Source organism: Pan troglodytes, chromosome 23, assembly GCF_028858775.2.
Source record: "Pan troglodytes isolate AG18354 chromosome 23, NHGRI_mPanTro3-v2.0_pri, whole genome shotgun sequence".
NCBI lineage: Eukaryota > Metazoa > Chordata > Mammalia > Primates > Hominidae > Pan > Pan troglodytes.
Window position 1 is genome coordinate 28,619,172 of NC_086016.1, and position 17,471 is coordinate 28,636,642.

At 46.3% G+C, this 17,471-nt stretch overlaps 1 protein-coding gene across 46 annotated transcripts in view; it reads right to left on the reverse strand.

Annotated features, from left to right (window-relative positions):
* Positions 1 to 17,471, reverse strand: part of HPS4 (HPS4 biogenesis of lysosomal organelles complex 3 subunit 2) — a 32,348-nt gene that overhangs the window by 2,734 nt on the left and 12,143 nt on the right. For 12 of the 46 annotated variants that reach the window (XR_008541687.2, XR_008541688.2, XR_001712942.4 and 9 more), the window contains 8 exons: positions 16,490 to 16,584; positions 14,305 to 14,377; positions 11,985 to 12,021; positions 11,812 to 11,865; positions 11,216 to 11,312; positions 9,701 to 10,610; positions 4,224 to 4,356; positions 3,644 to 3,752 (listed from right to left, as the gene is read on the reverse strand). Coding sequence is in view for 28 of the 46 variants with exons in the window: in XM_009438059.5 (XP_009436334.3) it covers positions 3,644 to 3,752; positions 4,224 to 4,356; positions 9,701 to 10,610; positions 11,216 to 11,312; positions 11,812 to 11,865; positions 11,985 to 12,021; positions 14,305 to 14,377; positions 16,490 to 16,584 (1,508 nt within the window). In the remaining 18 variants the exon portion in view is untranslated. The remainder of the gene's footprint in view (positions 1 to 3,643; positions 3,753 to 4,223; positions 4,357 to 9,700; positions 10,611 to 11,215; positions 11,313 to 11,811; positions 11,866 to 11,984; positions 12,022 to 14,304; positions 14,378 to 16,489; positions 16,585 to 17,471) is intronic. The other 34 variants (XR_002941190.3, XR_008541689.2, XR_002941189.3 and 31 more) reach the window with 6 other exon arrangements.

Here is a 17,471-nt window from a genome sequence, read left to right on the forward strand (position 1 = left end):
GCACCCACTGGCCCAGCAAGACAATCTCTTCTCACAGCCCTGTGGGAGGGCTCCGAGGCCAGGTGGTTATGAGCATGGATCTGGAGTCACACACAATCAGGTGCTAATCCCAGCCCTATTACTTCCTAGTGTGTGTCCTGGGCTGCTATTCAACATTTCTGAGTCCCAGCTTTTTCATCGGTACAGTGGATGTTGCAACAGTATGTGCCCTCATTGGTGTTTTTGTTTTGTTTTGTTTTAAAGAATGAGATTAAGTGAGTGCTTAACACATTGTGAGTGGTTAAGAAATGGTAGCTGTTCATATGTAGGAAGCTGAAACTGGATCCCTTCCTTACACCTTATACAAAAATTAATTCAAGATGGATTAAAGACTTACATGTTAGACCTAAAACCATAAAAACCCTAGAAGAAAACCTAGGCAATACCATTCAGGACACAGGCATGGCCAAGGACTTCATGTCTAAAACACCAAAAGCAATGGCAACAAAAGCCAAAATTGACAAATGGGATCTAATTAAACTAAAGAGCTTCTGCACAGCAAAAGAAACTACCATCAGAGTGAACAGGCAACCTACAGAATGGGAGAAAATTTTCGCAACCTACTCATCTGACAAAGGGCTAATATCCAGAATCTACAATGAACTCAAACAACTTTACAAGAAAAAAACAACCCCATCAAAAAGTGGGCAAAGGATATGAACAGACACTTCTCAAAAGAAGACATTTATGCAGCCAAAAAACACATGAAAAAATGCTCATCATCACTGGACATCAGAGCAATGCAAATCAAAACCACAATGAGATACCATCTCACATCAGTTAGAATGGCGATCATTAAAAAGTCAGGAAACAACAGGTGCTGGAGAGGATGTGGAGAAATAGGAACACTTTTACAATGTTGGTGGACTGTAAACTAGTTCAACCATTGTGGAAGTCAGCGTGGCGATTCCTCAGGGATCTAGAACTAGAAATACCATTTGACCCAGCCAACCCATTACTGGGTATATACCCCAAAGGATTATAATTCATGCTGCTATAAAGACACATGCACACGTATGTTTATAGCGGCACTATTCACAATAGCAAAGATTTGGAACCAACCTAAATGTCCAACAACGATAGACTGGATTAAGAAAATGTGGCACATATACACCATGGAATAATATGCAGCCATAAAAAATGATGAGTTCATGTCCTTTGTAGGGACATGGATGAAACTGGAAACCATCATTCTCAGCAAACTATCGCAAGGACAAAAAACCAAACACCACATGTTCTCACTCATAGGTGGGAATTGAACAATGAGAACACATGGACACAGGAAGGGGAACATCACACACCAGGGCCTGTTGTAGGGTGGGGGGAGGGGGGAGGGAGAGCATTAGGAGATATACCTAATGTAAATTGATGAGTTAATGGGTGCAGCACACCAACATGGCAAATGTATACATATGTAACAAACCTCACGTTGTGCACAGCACATGTACCCCAAAACTTAAAGTATAATAATAACAAAATTAAAAAAAAAAAAAGAAATGGTTAGCTGTTGTTTCTATTACTATTATTGAAATAATCTCTCAACAAATGCCTTGAGCTATGTGTCTCAACACTAAACCCCTCTCAGCTCTAAGGAAGGTGACATACTGCAGGGCCACAAGGTGGTTGGTGGAGCAGATGCTGACATTTTACTTGTTTCCACCTCCCACAAAACAGACACACACACCCCCAACACAGCCAGTTCCCAAACCAGTGACTGTAGATGCAAGTTGCCTCTGGGTTGCCAGCCTGGGGCAGCTGTGAATTAAAGCCAGAGAAGACACATTTCTGACAGAAAGATCTATTGAAATATTGGCTGGAGACGGTGAGAGGCAGCAGAACACCTGGCGCTCAAGTGTGGCGGGTGACAGGGAATCAGAAACATCCTAATCACCCACCCAGGCTCCCTGTCAGTCCACCACCCATGCCCCTCGCACTGGACCACATTGCCCCGACACTGAAATGTGTGTGGAAAGGTCATACATGTGCTTAACAGTTGGAGAAAATGCTTCAAATCCTGGCCCTGCCACTTAAGAAGAATATAACCCTGGGCAAGCTGCTTATCCTATTTGTGCTTCAATTTTCTCATCTGTAAAATGAGGATTTAAAAAATGCCCTTGAAGCCGGGCGTGGTGGCTCACGCCTGTAATCCCAGCACTTTGGAAGGCCAAGGTGGGCGGATCACTAGGTCAAAACATTGAGACTATCCTGGCCAACATGGTGAAACCCTATCTCTACTAAAAATACAAAAATTAGCTGGGCATGGTGGCAGGTGCCTGTAGTCCCAGCTACTCAGGAGGCTGAGGCAGGAGAATTGCTTGAAACCAGGAGACAGAGGTTGCAATGAGCCGAGATTGAGCCCCTGCACTCCAGCCTGGTGAGAGTGAGACTCCATCTCAAAATAAATAAATAAAAAATAATGCCCTTGACCAGATGGTTCCAAGGACTACGTGGACTAATATACACATTGCCAGCACTGCCCTTGACCTGCTAACTTGCTTTATTTTCTGTTACCAGTTGTCAACCAAATTCTCAGGTCCCAGTCTCCTCGGGCTTTTATAAAGTGATCTTTAAAGCCCAAACTCCCTTTCTGGTTTCATAAGAGAAGCATATAGAAAGAAAAAAACAAATTCGGTTGGTTAAATACTGTAAATTAAAATAATCATTAATAGATCTATATTTCTTCTGGCATGGAGGTGTTCAAGCTATGCCATAATGTGAAAAAAGACAACTGTAAAATTGTACATTAGTAGAATCCTATTTTCTAGAAGACTTAAAATAATTAAAAATACAATTTATATGTGCAAAAAATAAAAACCAAAAACCAATAAAACCTGGAGCAATATATACCAAACTGTAAAATGTGGTTATTTCTTGGTGTGTGATGGAGATGAGAGAGGAAAATGTTTTACTTGATACATTTCCAAGCATTCTGCATGACTGTATGATCAGGATGTATTACTTTTTTTTTTTTTTTTTTTCTGAGACGCAGTCTCACTCTGTTGCCCAGGCTGGAGTGCAATGGTGTGATCTCAGCTCACTATAACCTCTGCCACCCGGGTTCAAGTGATTCTCCTGCCTCAGCCTCCTGAGTAGCTGGGACTACAGGCACCCACCACCCTGCCCAGCTAATTTTTTGTATTTTTAGTAGAGACAGGGTTTCACCAGGTTGCCCAGGCTGGTCTTGAACCCTGACCTCAAGTGATCCCCCTGCCTCCCAAAGTGCTGAGATTACAGGTGTGAGCCACTGTGCCCAGCCATATTACTTTGTAATTAGAAAGACAACAATATTTCAACACTGCTTCTAGCAAGGAGACGGAGCCGCCGTCCCTAGTAATGGATGTAGCTCCATGATGGTGAGGACCTCAGGTTCCTTCACTGCTGGACCCCAAGCGTCTAAAGTAGGAAGGGAACCAGAAAGTCCATGGCACGTGACTGCACAACAGTGGATGATGGCGGCAATAGGAACAGACAAAGGAAGGCCTTAAGAAGAGTAACTAGAATGTTTTTCATCTACTTAGGAATAAGGCGCTGCCTGGGCCCCACAGGTGGTTCCAATGAGCAGGACCGTGGAGAGTAGGTGGGGGAGCGACTCAGGGAGGCTCACCTGACAGTCATTTCATAAAGCGCGGGCAGCTGGGCAAATTCGCTATGCATCAGGCTGACGGCCTGGAGGAAGCGGCGATCCTGCGGGGTGGCCACCTGCGGCAGGTTTGCTTCCAGAAGAGGACACAGAGTTGTGAAGAGCAGACAGTTACCTTCTGCCCTCCCACCCCCTGAAGCCCAGTACTGAACACGGGGACTGAGCACGGCTCAAGGCCATGAGTTGGCTGCCCGGGGCAGAGACAAAGGCCCGGGGCATTGGGCTTCGGCTGCCGCCGCCGTGCGATGCAGCACCCGGTTTCTGCGTGTGAATCTCAACATTCTGAGACAAACCCTATCACAGATATGTGAACATGAACTTCTCTCAAAACACTGGGAAACGCCAAAAACAGACACGAGCAGAGAAGCGTCTGCCCAGTGAACGCCACACTCAGTGAGAGTGGGCTCCCGGTAAGAGAGCCCTGAACGCAGGTCAAACAACTCTGTGCACAGTCGTGTCATCACGATGCTGGGGCTCAAGTTCTCACCTCCACCATCTAGAATCTGGCATCCCCGTCACCCCAGGCCCCTTGGCTGGTTCTTACCCATCAGCAAGCTCTGAATGCGGTCATAATGTGTGAAGTTGTAGGTGCTGCTCGTGGAGGCTGCCTCATCCCTGGGCAGCGTCTCTTTCAGGTGGACTTCCAGCCCATTCAGCGAAGCCAGGCTGCTGTGGTACTGCAAAGGGGGAGAGGGTCATGGGCTTGTAGGGCTGACCTCAGCAAGCCTTCTGAGGGCTAGTTAACCACAGACTTAGTTAAAAAAAAAAAATCCTCCAGCCAGGCACGGTGGCTCACACCTGTAATCCCAGTGCTTTCCAAGACCGAGGCAGGAGGATCACTTAAGCCAGGAGTTTAAGGCTGCAGTGAGCCGAGACCGCACCACCGCACTCCAGCCTGGGTGATAGAGTGAGACTCTGTCTCGAAAAAAAAAAAAAAATCATTCATGGAGTATCTTACTGCCTACTTGATCCAGCAAAATGGACTCTCACCAACATTTTTCTTTCACCCTTATGTTCCAATGTTTTTAAAAATAAGGATTATATTGTAGGAGATTTAGAAAAGAGATGAGCAAAAAAATAACAAGAAAAACAACCCATCATTTCACCATCCAGTAATAGCCACTGTCACCACTGTGGTGTATCTTATTTTAACCATGGCTTTCCTACCCAGGCTGCATGATTTCACAATACAAACAGCCTTGGACCATTCCGCATTGTTTCTCACTGGCCCTGGGTACAGAAGTCCCTCACTGGATGTAACACGGTAACTTCTCTCTGCTACACCTAGCACGGTCCTGGCTTTCTTGGAAGGACTGAGTGTCGGTCAAACAGCTTTCTGCACTTGATGGTTCAGAAGAGGAATACAGTTGAGGACGACTGTCAAGGAGATGGGTTCAAGTACCTGTATTTTTACAAACCTCCAAGGAGATAAAGTTTAAGTACAATTGAAAAGACTGGACTAAACTGTTTTGTGTAACTCTTTTTCTGTAAAATAAAAATGAGATCAAATCATAAATAATGACTGATAGTTTTTTAACCTAACAACACAGCATGAACTGCTTTTCTCGTCTTTAAATATTCTATCATATAATTCTTTAATGGCTGTGCGGTGTTCTTCAAGCTCCACTGAGGGCTTGACTCAGTAGGCCAGGCCCGTCATAATAGGCTTGGTCTGAAATGGGGTTTCCTGGGCCTGCTTCAGCCACAAGAAAGAAGGTCACTGTCCCCAAACATTTGCAGTTCCCAGGTAAAAAACATCCCAAGTTCAGCCTCTTTTTAGTCAAATGACCAGGAGCAAGTTACCAAGTTTTCTGTGCCTCATTTTTCTAGTCATCTGCAAAATGGGAACAGTACGGGACTATTGAGTGACTTAAATGAAATGACACATCCAAAAGTCCTTTGTAAACTCTAAAGTGCTATCCTGAGGCAGAGTCTTTTTATAAAGTCAAGGAAATGAAAATAATCATATAAAAGAAACGGTGTCTCTTTAGAGATCACAGATAATTTGTGGACTATTTTTCAACAGCTATGTAAGAAAAATAAGTGCATATAAAAAGTACAGAGATGCAAACAGAATGCTTCTGAAGTAAATGTCATGAAGCTTACATGTTATTTTGGGAGTATATTGGTGTTAAATCAGTTTTCCTGTATGAAAGTCTCAGAAATGATATTTCAAGTCAATAGGTGTGACATACGAAGTTATTTTCTATGCGCTCAGTTTTGTATCCTCAATGCTTAGTAGAGTGTCTGACTCCTAGTAGGTGCTCAATAAATGAATCCACTAAATGAATGAATAAATGAACACATCCAATGCCAAGCACTGCCAATTTATGAGCTATTTGGTTTAAACCAAGGGTGCAGAGCTATGTAAAAAGGTATGTGCTCAGGAAAGACAATCATAATATCTCATGTTCAGATCACTGAGAGAGCCTGACCAACACTGCGTTTAACACTGAGCCTCTTATTTGAACAGATGTGTGTGCATGTGCCGACACGCGCACGGGCACACATAAGCATTCACCTGAAGTCAAACCACAGCCTCACTGAAAGTTTTTGGACCTCAAGAACCTGCTAACAGTCATCCCTTCCATGCTGAGCTGGTGTCCAGAGGAAGAAACACTAAGAACAGAGAGTGAGCCATGCCAAAAACTGTTTCCCCACAGGCACAGAGCTTTGCTTCCAAAATCTTCTGCCTAACTTGCACTCAAGATAGGATCACTTAACCATAAAAACACAGTTAATCACAAGATGCTATGTCAGATGACATGTGGATAATTTTCACTGATAACCAAGTGCTTTCATACATACCAGGGGTCAGCAAACTCTAGCCTATAAACTAAATCCAGCCTGTTGCCTATCTTTGTACAGCCTGAGACCTAAGAATGGTTTTTATATTTTTTTACTTGGTTGGGGAAAAAAGTCAAAAGAATAATATTGTAACATGTGCAAATTATATGAAGTTCCAATTCCATGTCCATAAATAATTACTGGAATACAGTCATACCATTTATATACTGTCTATGGCTGTTTTTGTACTACAACAGCAGAGCTGAAAAGCTGTGCAAAGCTGAAAATATTTGCTTTCTGGTCCTTTACATAAAACGTTTGCCAGCCACCGATATATACTGCTACATAATGTGATCCTCACAACAGCCCTAGGCAACACAGAGCTGAGGCTAATTCCCGGGTTCTCTGACTTCTAGTGCACACGAAAGCAAGTGGCACAAATGTCAGTGTGTGACACAGCGTGCAGCAGGAGCAATGCATGGAACACACATTCACTTAGAGATACCGGTTTCCCAGTTGGGGGAAGGTGTTTTTTCATAAAATGTTTTATGGCAACACTCTCACACTAACTTCAAGCCTCATGTACTGTACACAGAAGCTCCATGTCCTATTGTAGTGATAAATAATTAATCTGATCACTGTTTGAAGGTCAATGAGATTATCTTGGGGTTTGAGTAATGGACTATCAGCGGCTCTATGCTGCCCCCTGGTGTGAGCCTATTCCGCTCCCTCTGAGGGAATTCCAGCCCCAATCCCAACCCTCCTGGCTGCTCCACCCACGGCTCCTTCCACCATCCCAACCCCTGCTGCCCCTCACCCTACCCCCACTCCCTGTGGAAGCTGATCCACCCAAAGACAAGACAGCCAAATGACACAAGGGCAGCTTGGCAGTATGTAACATCATTAAGGAGCCCTTGCAAAAGGGGTGTGCTCACCATAACTGGGGGTATTTGGTTTTTCTAGACAGTAGCAGAGGGGCTGCAGGGAAATCAGATAAAGTATTTTCAAGGCTAGTCTGGGACACAAAGGCAATCAAACACCTCTTCCCGATTATAAAACAGAAATCCTTTGGGTCTGATTAACAAACCCACTCTCAAACCAGTGGGCTGATCAAAGTTAGTCACTCCGTACTAGAAAAGATTAGCTTTTCAGGGATGGGTGCAATCATGCCTGTAATCCCAGCACTTTGGGAGGCCGAGGCGGGCAGATTACCTGAGGTCAGGAGTTCGAGACCAGCCTGACCAACATGGAGAAACCCCGTCTCTACTAAAAATACAAAATTAGCCGGGCCTGGTGGCACATGCCTGTAATCCCAGCTACTCAGGAGGTTGAGGTAGGAGAACCGCTTGAACCGGGGAGGCGGAGGTTGCAGTGAGCTCAGATCACAGCATTGCACTCCAGCCTGGGCAACAAGAGCGAAACTCCATCTCAAAAAAAAAAAAAAAAAAAAAAAAAGAAAAGAAAAGATTAGCTTTTTCTCTTCCATAAAACTGCAGTCTATTTCCCGGGGCCTAGCCAGCATCAAACCCTGCTTTCCACAGAAACCCATGGAGGCTGATGTCGTAACAGCATGGATAGACCTTGACAAACCAGGGGATATGGCCATAGAGCACGAGCCACAGAAGGCAGGACACTGACCCCCTTTCTTCAGCTTCCCAGCTATCACTGCAAGGGCAGGGCAGTGGGGGGACAGAGAGGCTGGGGTGGGGAACCAGAAACAAGCAAGAATTCTGGACCTGCCACTTGCAGGAAGTCTTTTCATCTCAATGAGGCTGTTTTCTTACTGGTAAAATGGGAGTTACAATGCCTCCTTCCCAGAACTGTACTAAGGCTTGGCTAAAACAAGAGATGCGAAGTATTTCACATATAGTTGGTGCAGAATACATCTCAAAGAGCAGCCCGGGCTATTTTTTCCTTTTTGTGGGGGAAGGTAAAAAGAGAGGTATTATATCCACTTTATTGCATTCAAACACTGGGCCCTTCAAAATGACATTTCTAAGGCTCGACACTGTGCAGAATAGATCATGAAAACCAAGGCATCGGCAGGGAGATGAGGCGTTTAACACTGCAGCCACAACTCCCTGCACTGTTATAAGAAGGAGATGGATAGTCACTCCTAGCTATGGTCAATGGGGATACAGGAAGCAAATGAGCCGTAACTCAGTGACCCAGCATCTGTGGAAAGGGGACAGAGAAGCCTGACAGCTCCAGAGAGCATTCTCTTGCTAGGAGCTCTGTGCAAGGAAGGTGCTGTGCAGTCTTATCTCTTCTTCTGTATTTCAAGGTGACTAGCTCATTTATGGAGGGTCACAAGCCCTGCATGATAGTAAGATCAGCTTAGAATAATACACATGTAAGAATAAAAACAAGGAAAGCCCCAAGACACCATTTGCCCTGCAGCAATTTCAACCTGCTGTTCTTACTGCTACCACTTTCCCTGCCTACTAAAGCAAGGCTGTTACTATAGCAACGAATCTCCAGCGTGGGCCCCAGGGAAGGTCAGTTTACCACTCTAAGCCTCTAAGCAGGGAAGGGGCTGCAATAGTTTAAGAGCCCTCCAGAGCCAGGCAGGATTTCAGACGTCCCAGCCTTCTAGGAAGGAGCTTCAGATCAGGTACGATGCTGGGGCTATGGAGGGAAACACTGGGTTTCCAGGGAACTCCCAACCCAGGCTGTGACACACTGCAGAGGAGTTTCCAGCTGACACGGAACCTAGAGCTGTCCAGGCTAGGAAATGAGGCCATGAGCAGGGGCAGCACAACAGTGACTGTGCACGTATGCGTGCAGTCTCTGCCTGCATTATCTCACTGCATCTGGAACAGGAAGGTCTACCACCATCCCTACGTGACTGAGGAGTTAGCCGAGGCTCAAGGGGACAAAGGTCTGTGGGCAAGTTCACACAGCTAGAGGACAAGGGCCAGGATTCCATCTCAGGCCTTCCCTTTCTCCAAGGCCTGCGCTCTGCAAAACTAGAAACAGCGGAAGAAGAGAACCAACACTTGTTGGATGCCAATGCACCACCAGTGCTATGCGCTTGACTCACTCTTACCCCCTACAAAAACCCACAGAGGCAGGTAATACCTCCATCGTCTAAACAAGAACGTCTTGCCCAGGGTCACACAACTGAGGGCTGAGCCTTTATCTCTTCCCTGGGTGTTGGCACAGTGCTGTGAGGGAAGCACAGGAGATCGGCAGAGGCCGCAGAGGGGCAGGAGAAGGTCTGAGGACACTCACCACTTCCTCTATGGCTGCGCTGTCTCCCAGTAGCGGCTCCTCAGCCAGCAGGGACAGCACCAGCCCTTTGACGCAGTGAGTGTAGAGATTCATCCTCACGAGCCCCATGCAGGACTCTGCTGGTGTCAGCCTGGAGCTGATTCCATCTGCAGAGGGGCCAGCACCCTGACAGTTTGCTGAGCCTGAACTGCATTCCAGACCAGGGGCTGCGTGGCTTTCACAGACCCCATCAACATCCTCATCCAGGCCTTGTTCCCCCGTGGGAAGCTTGTTTCCTCTCTGCCCTGGATCTAAGCGAGGCAATAACAAGGGCCTGCGGGTCCTTCTGGGGAGAGGGTCTGCTCTGGGAATGGTGGCTTGGCTGCTATGGCCAGGATGGTCTTCGAGCTGCTCTTGGGCTCCATGCTGGGTCAGCATCTCAGGAGCAGAGGGAGGGCGCAGGCTGCTGACGGCTGTGTCCTCAGGAGGCGTGGGTTCCAGGCTGCTGGAGGCGCTGAGAGATGCCTTGCAGTAAGGAGCCCTGCCATCTGGAACAGGCACATGTAGGAAGGCAAAATGACCTGAGGCCGTTTCCACTTCCTGAGCCTCTGGAATGTGGATTTCAGACAAGTCGAGTTCTTCTTGGAGAAAGACTAGTTCCTTCCCCAGGGAGGAGCTGAGGCCAAGAACCTCACCCCTGGCAGAGTTGTGCAGTCCTGCGGGCCTGATGCTCTCCAGATCACGGCCAGACAAGCATCCGTTCTCCTTCCTGCCATCTGGACAAGCTTTGTCAGGGGATGTGGGATCTGGGGTGGTCCAGGCCATGGATTCCACATGGCCAGTGGCGTTTTCTTTCAGGGCAGATGTGGTCCCACCCTTTGGATGGTGCTGGGCTGAACCATCCTGGAGTCCTGCTGGAGATGCTAGAGACCTGGCAAACAAGAGAGATGTGAGGAAGGGGCACGTCGACAGATTGCAGGGCAAGTGCCCTTCCACAGTGAAGACTAAAGCACAGGCATCAAGGACAAGGGGGTGCCTGAGACCACAGAGCCTAAGAGGCCACCAGAGTTAAATCACAAGAGTAAAAATAGGGCTTTACGTAGTGACACCAGGCTCACCTACTGAAAATGGCAGAGCCCACTGAATAAGACTGACCCACATTTGGAAGGTCTCCTACGCATCAGGCCCTATACTAGGTGCTGTACATATACTATTTTCAAGTGTCACAATGAACTCATCAAAGGGATACTATTGTGTCTACTTTTCAGATGAAAAAACTGAGGCTCAGGCAGGGAATGGACTTGCCCAAGGTCCCATAGCTGGTATAAGAGAGCTGGGATGTGAAAGCCAATGTCATCTCTCTATGCCACTCTGTTTCTTAACAAACTCAAGATTCAGATGCTCCTTTACAAGACAGGGCATGGGGAAGATGGAATTAAGGAACGATGGGATGTATCAGAGGTTTGTTTTTTAACCAATCACGCGATGGGGTCCCTCAGGCGTGGTGTAAGGTTAACTCTCTGTGCACTCCATTACCTTGTCATCTGTTCCACCGGGAACTCGTGGAGACTAATGGCTTCCTCTTTGGTCACAAAAACAGGGATAATCTGGACATTCAGGGGCAATGCCGCTCCTGGAATTGCAAAGCAATATGAACAGGGCTTTCCCCCGAGCCAGAGAGGGCAGCGGGGCAATAGCTGCACTGGCGTGATGCATCCAACCCACACGCGGGCTCGGAAAGGGGTGCTGTGAGTGCATTCCTCAGCCAGGACACAGGTTGCCAAACCGCACCTCAAACTCCTGGGCCCAGTAAGGAAAGAGTCCCTGCAGGCAACATGACTCCCAGCTTTGGAGAAGGAAGATGTTCGGGAGAGAAAGGTTGAAAAGCACTTTCACAAGAAGACGATATAAGCTAAGAAAGGGATCTGCTCCAACTCAGGCTTCAGAATAAATCGAAATAACTCTCCTGAGGACGCCTCCACATCCTGCAAAAGGTCTTTCTGGCAGTCGCTGTTTGCCTTACCCTCTCCCAATCACAATCTCCTGGCACTTGACTGAGCAGTCTCACAATATGAAGTTAAGGAGGGTCTGAAAGCAGGGATTTGACAGCATGTCTAAAATCGTAGCTTTACCATTAGGGTTCTGGTGGGTAACTCGGTTCTTGAAGCTCCATAACATCCATTTTCCTATTATGAGCAGAGGAAATAAACATGCAGATGGCTTGGCCCTTCGCATAACTTGTACAGGGGTAGGTAGCATAAAAGACGGCCGTTCTCAAGAGGCAACCATGTGCCTCACTACTTACCATGTTCCTGCGGGGCATCCCCTCCCGTAGGGAGTCTCTGAAAACAAACACACACAGAAGTTGGCGCTGGGCACCACATTCTCCTCTTGACCTAACCATCAGGAATTTGCTGTGCCATCTGTTCATAAAACTTAGCCAGGCCCAGAAAGCTTGTCCCAACCACATGCTAAAAGCCAAGCAGATGGAACAGAAGCTCCCCCAAGCTGCTGGCTCCCACTATGGCTGGGATGAAGCAAGAACCTGGGCCCACACAGGCTGCAAGGCAGCAGCTCCACCCAAACTCACATCACACTCTACATTCTGATTTTCTCAGTCTCTCTCCCTTCTGGGAATAAAATTGAGGATTCCTGTTCTCTTTTACACCTTTGGGGAACTCATATTCTAGAATACAGTCACATCTGCCACAGCCCTGATGTAGAATTCACATAAATTCCATTATAATAAAAATGTCGAAGTACTGTGACTCTCACGATAAAGGATTTGACTTAAACAAAATGCTATACCCGATCTCTCATTTGTTCTGGTTCACAATCAGGGCCTAAAACCTGATGATTTTCTCAAAAATGAAAACATCTCTCGTCTCAATCTGAGGGTTCCAAAAGAACCCACCAAAACAAAACCAAACCAAACAAGAACTGCTCTTCTAGCCAAAATGACTTTCAATCTTAGAATGATATGGTGTTCTTCCTTTTTTGGTGATTTTTTAAAAAACCATGTTTTAGATTACTAAGCCTAACCTCAATTTACTCTAGACAGAGCGTTGAAAAAAAAATCACATACAATCCCTCATCCCCAAGCTAGTACTATTAATATTGGGTATTTTTTCCTTAAGCCTATGCATTTTTTATACTTTTGAGGCCACACTATATAAAATTTCATATTTCTGCTTAAAACAGTAACATGCAATTCCTGCCACTAAAACATCTTTGGCCATTTTAAACGGCTGATTAAAATTTTATGAAGGTTTAAGTGATATGAGTAAATTAATCATTTACCTACCTTAGACCAGTAATTAGTAAACTTTCTGTGCAAAAGACAAGACAGTAAATATTTTTGGCTTTGCAGGGCATATGGTCTCTGTCCCACCTACTTGGCTCTGCTATTATAGCTCAAAAGCAGCCAAATAAAACTTCATTTGTAGGCAGGTGGCCCACAGGCCATAATTTGCCACCTCCTACCTTAAGCATTCAAGTTTTGTCTGATTTTCCACTTTCATAAAGCTTGTTGTGATCAAGTTTTGAGTATAAATTTTTTTCAGCAGTTACATTATTTCCTTAAGATATATTCCTAGAAGTCAAATTATTAGGAAGAAAATAAAGGGCATCCTTAACGTTCTCATTATCAAAGTGTTTCCCAGAAAGGCTACTCGAATTGACACCCATAGCCACAGTGGCTGAGGAGGCTGAATAGAGCCCAACCAGCATTTTACATGCCTGTTCAACTAATACATGTAAAAAGAGAGCCTCATGATACACTGGAAACCACAGCTTCATACACAAAACAAAAAAAGGACTGGAAGGAGATATGCCAGATGCTGGCAGTGGTTATCCCTGTACAGTTCAAAGATGGGCAATTTTATTCTCAATGAGCATGCATGACTTTTTTTTCAATATAAAAACAATTAAATAAATATAAAATGGAAGTATTTTAGAAGAGTTTGTTTTCCTTATTTTTTTATTTTTATTTTTTGAGACAGAGTCTCACTCTTGCTACCCAGGCTGGAGTGCAGTGGCGCGATCTCAGCTCACCTCAACCTCTGCCTGCCAGGTTCAAGCGATTCTCCTGCCTCAGCCTCCCAAGTAGCTGGGATTTACAGGTGTGCACCACCACACCCAGCTAATTTTTGTATTTTAAATAGAGATGGGTTTCATCATGTTGGCCAGGCTGGTCTTGAACTCCTGACCTCAAGTGATCTGCCCACCTCAGCCACCCAAAGTGCTGGGATTACAGGTGTGAACCACCGTGACCAACCCCCTAAATCTTTCTAAAGACACATCCTTTACAGTCTGTCTCTGAAAAGTCTAACACCTCTTTGACATAAAGAGACATCAAATTCTTATGGGAAGTCGAATTCAACCAAGATTTCCTTGGTTTGAAGAAAAAACAACTATTCAGGCCTAGCTCGTGGAAGAAAACATTTTCTTTCAGCCTCGCCAATGGCTTCACTACTGAGGAGAATGACATTGGAGGACTTGGGGTCCTGACAAGACCAAGTGAAACAACTGCTCCACGGCCTCTGCTCCTGATCCCTCCAGCCTCAGGCTCGGTGACCGGTGCTCTGGGGGATGCTGTCCAGCCAGGTGGGTGGACTTTACAATACCTGCTCCTGACGTGCTGTTCGGTGAAGCAGGACCTTGGCGGTGAGGGATGGCGGGAGTTGGGTGCTGACAATCCTAGGAGGTCACACACAGAACAAGAATACCATGAGACGAAATCACCAAAACACTCCAAATTTTAAAGGTGCCTAACAGCCCGTGTTGACGAGGATCTTGGGAACTTGGCTGGTGGGAGTTTCAACTGGTAAAACCCTTACAGAGGGCACTCTGGCAGTTCCTACCAACATTTAAAATATCCAAACCCTTTGACTCAGCTTGTACCAAGATGTATGCGTAAGAATATTCATTACAGGGAGAATGGTAAAAACAATTAAAAAATGAGTAAACCACCAAAATGTTCATCAACAAGACAGTAAAGCACAACACAGCCAGAATCCCAAAAAGTATGCAGTCCTCATAAGAATGAGGTAGACCCATATGAACCGGTAAAGAAATCTTCACTATATGCATTGAGAAACCATGTGATCCTATTTAAGGAGATAGCAAAAATAAACAAAAGCAATATATGCATACATGTACCGGTGGGGACAAACACACAGAAAGAGCAAGATGCCCACCAAACTGCCAATGGTGAGGACAGGTTAAGAGTGAGGGAGAGGCTGGGCACAGTGGCTTACTCCTGCAATCACAGCACTTTGGGAGGCTGAGGTGGGAGAATAACTTGAGCTTAGGAGTTTGAGACCTCCATGAGCAACATAGTGAGACCCCATCTCTACAAAAAAAAAAAAAAAAAAAAAAAATCAAAAACTTGGCTAGGTGTGGTAGCAAGTGCTTGTTGTCCCAGCTACATGGGAGGCCGAGGTGGGAGGATCACTTGAGTCCAAGAGGTCGAGGCTGTAGTAAGCTGTGTTTATGCCACTGCACTACAGCCTGGGCAACAAAGCAAGACTGTGTCTCAAAAACAAACAAACAAACAAAAACGGTGAAGAAAGAAGGGGGGCTTTTAAATTGTGCTCTGTGTGTTCCTCTATTGATTGATTTGTTTACAGTGAAAACGTATTCATGTATTAGCCGTATAATGTAAATACAGGCTGGGTGCACTGGCTTATGTCTATAATCCAAGCAGTTTGGGAAGCTGAGGATCGCTTGAAGCCAGGTGTTTGAGACCAGCCTGGGCAACATAGCAAGACCTCGTCCCTACAAAAAAAAAAAAAGAAAAAAAAAATATATATATACATTTAAGAAATGCAAAATGAGAAAAGGGGAAAAAAATACTGTCTTTGGTGGGTATGTCACTGACGAACTTGGAAATCCCACAGCTGATTCAGAACCATCATGATAAGAACCGGGGCAAGGAAGAAGAGTGCAAAGCCCACCAGGGTCCATGCTCGGTTCTTCCGCATCTGTCATCTCATTTCATTCTTCACAAGGGATGTCTATTTCCCAGAACAGAAAATTGAGGCTAAGCAACTTGCCCAAGGCCGCATGGCTGGCGAAAGAAGGCAGGATCTGGGGCCGAGCCTGTCTGGCCCAAGGGCCCCTGCGAGAGCCTCAGTGCTTCTCCAGTTGCACAGTAGTCGCCTGCTCCTCAGGAAGCTCCGGGCACAGCGCAATGGCCCTGCCTGCCCTGGGCTGTGACAGCAAACCCTCCATGAGGAGAGAGGCCTTAGATGACCTAGAGTGGCTCTTGGGCACTCAGATTCACCAAGAAGCCCTCCAACTACATGAAGAAGTGAAGTGAATTCTCAGAGGCCAACCAAGACACTGGCCCAGCCAAGAGGCTTGAAGGCAGCTGGATAAGGGCCTGTAAGGCTGCTTTGCAGAGCTGAGCTGAGGCAAGCACACCAGGGTCTCTGGGCAGCAGGAGGAGGGTCACAGCAGGCCCCTTCCATGCCTCTTGACTACAGTGCTGGCTGCTGGCAACGCTCAGGACTCTGCATTAGCATTTTGCAGACTGACAACTATTCCAGCATGCCCCATACTGAGAATTATAGGGACATTCTTAACTCTTTTCTGAACACAACTATTTCCAATTTCTCAGCTTTGCTCAAAGACAGGCACACACCTGTCTTTCTAAACTAAGTCAAATCTAAACTACCTGATATTTGCTGAACCAGCCCACTTGGAACTGGCCAGAGACTGGGCTCCCCACTGTGATCTGGAGGCGGCTGATGGTCAGTTGTGCAGCAAGGGAATGGGGCTGGAAGAAAGGGGTCTGGAGTTACTCACAGTCCTTTATAGAGGATGCAGCCAGCGAGAATGTGAGGCGAGCGCTGGCAGGTCTGCAGAATGCGGGCTGCCTTCAGCAACAACAGGGGCTCCACCTGTGCAGGGCAAGAGGCATCATGCCCACCCATCAGCATGCTCACAATCAGGAAGGGAGAAAAGGGGAAAGGGTTGTACAGAACAGCTGGACAGGGTGTAGCTCAAAGCCTGGAAAAGGAGAATGTGTCACACAGTGAAAGCTGTGCCATGGCTTGGGACTATTCTACCTCTCTATACTCAGAACTGCTGACACCACTAAATGCCAAATTCTTAGAACAAGGAGGCCTGTCCAGAAGCTAGAAGGTGCAGCAAATATGGCATATGGCTATTCAAAGGGGTCAAAGTAGATGGCCTGGGAGACTGACTATCTACCCTGACAATGCTAAGACCTCACGGCAGCAGAAGAGGAGGGTGTATCCTATAAATACATGTCATGGTACCAGGTGAAACCCACCTACCCTATCCTCCACTTTCCTTCTGAAGCACAATCCCCATGGTGATACAGGTAGCTTGATGTCTGACCAGGTTCCATGACTCTATTCCATCACATAAAATGAAAACATCATGCTCTTTCACTCGGGGAAATATGCCTCAGTTCCACATTCCTTGTATGGAGTCAGGGGCCTAGAAGTCCCTAAAAATACAAGAAAAGCATCTGGACCTGGTCAGGAAGAGCCAGCAATAACCAGCAGCCTCCTCAGACTTCCACCTGCCAGCTAGAACCAGCAAGTATCCACCAGCTGTTACAACTAGTGTTAATGGAGCCTCCAGAGCTGCTGACACATTAAGAAGTTTATTCTTCATAGCCTCAAGACTGTGCCATCCCAGCCAGCCATTCTATAAAGCTCTGGGGCCAGCTACAGGAAGTTTTCCAGACTGGAGCAGGGAAAACCCTTCCCCATGTCTGGTGGAGTCATGCTCTGTGAAGGCTGAGTCACAGTGCTAC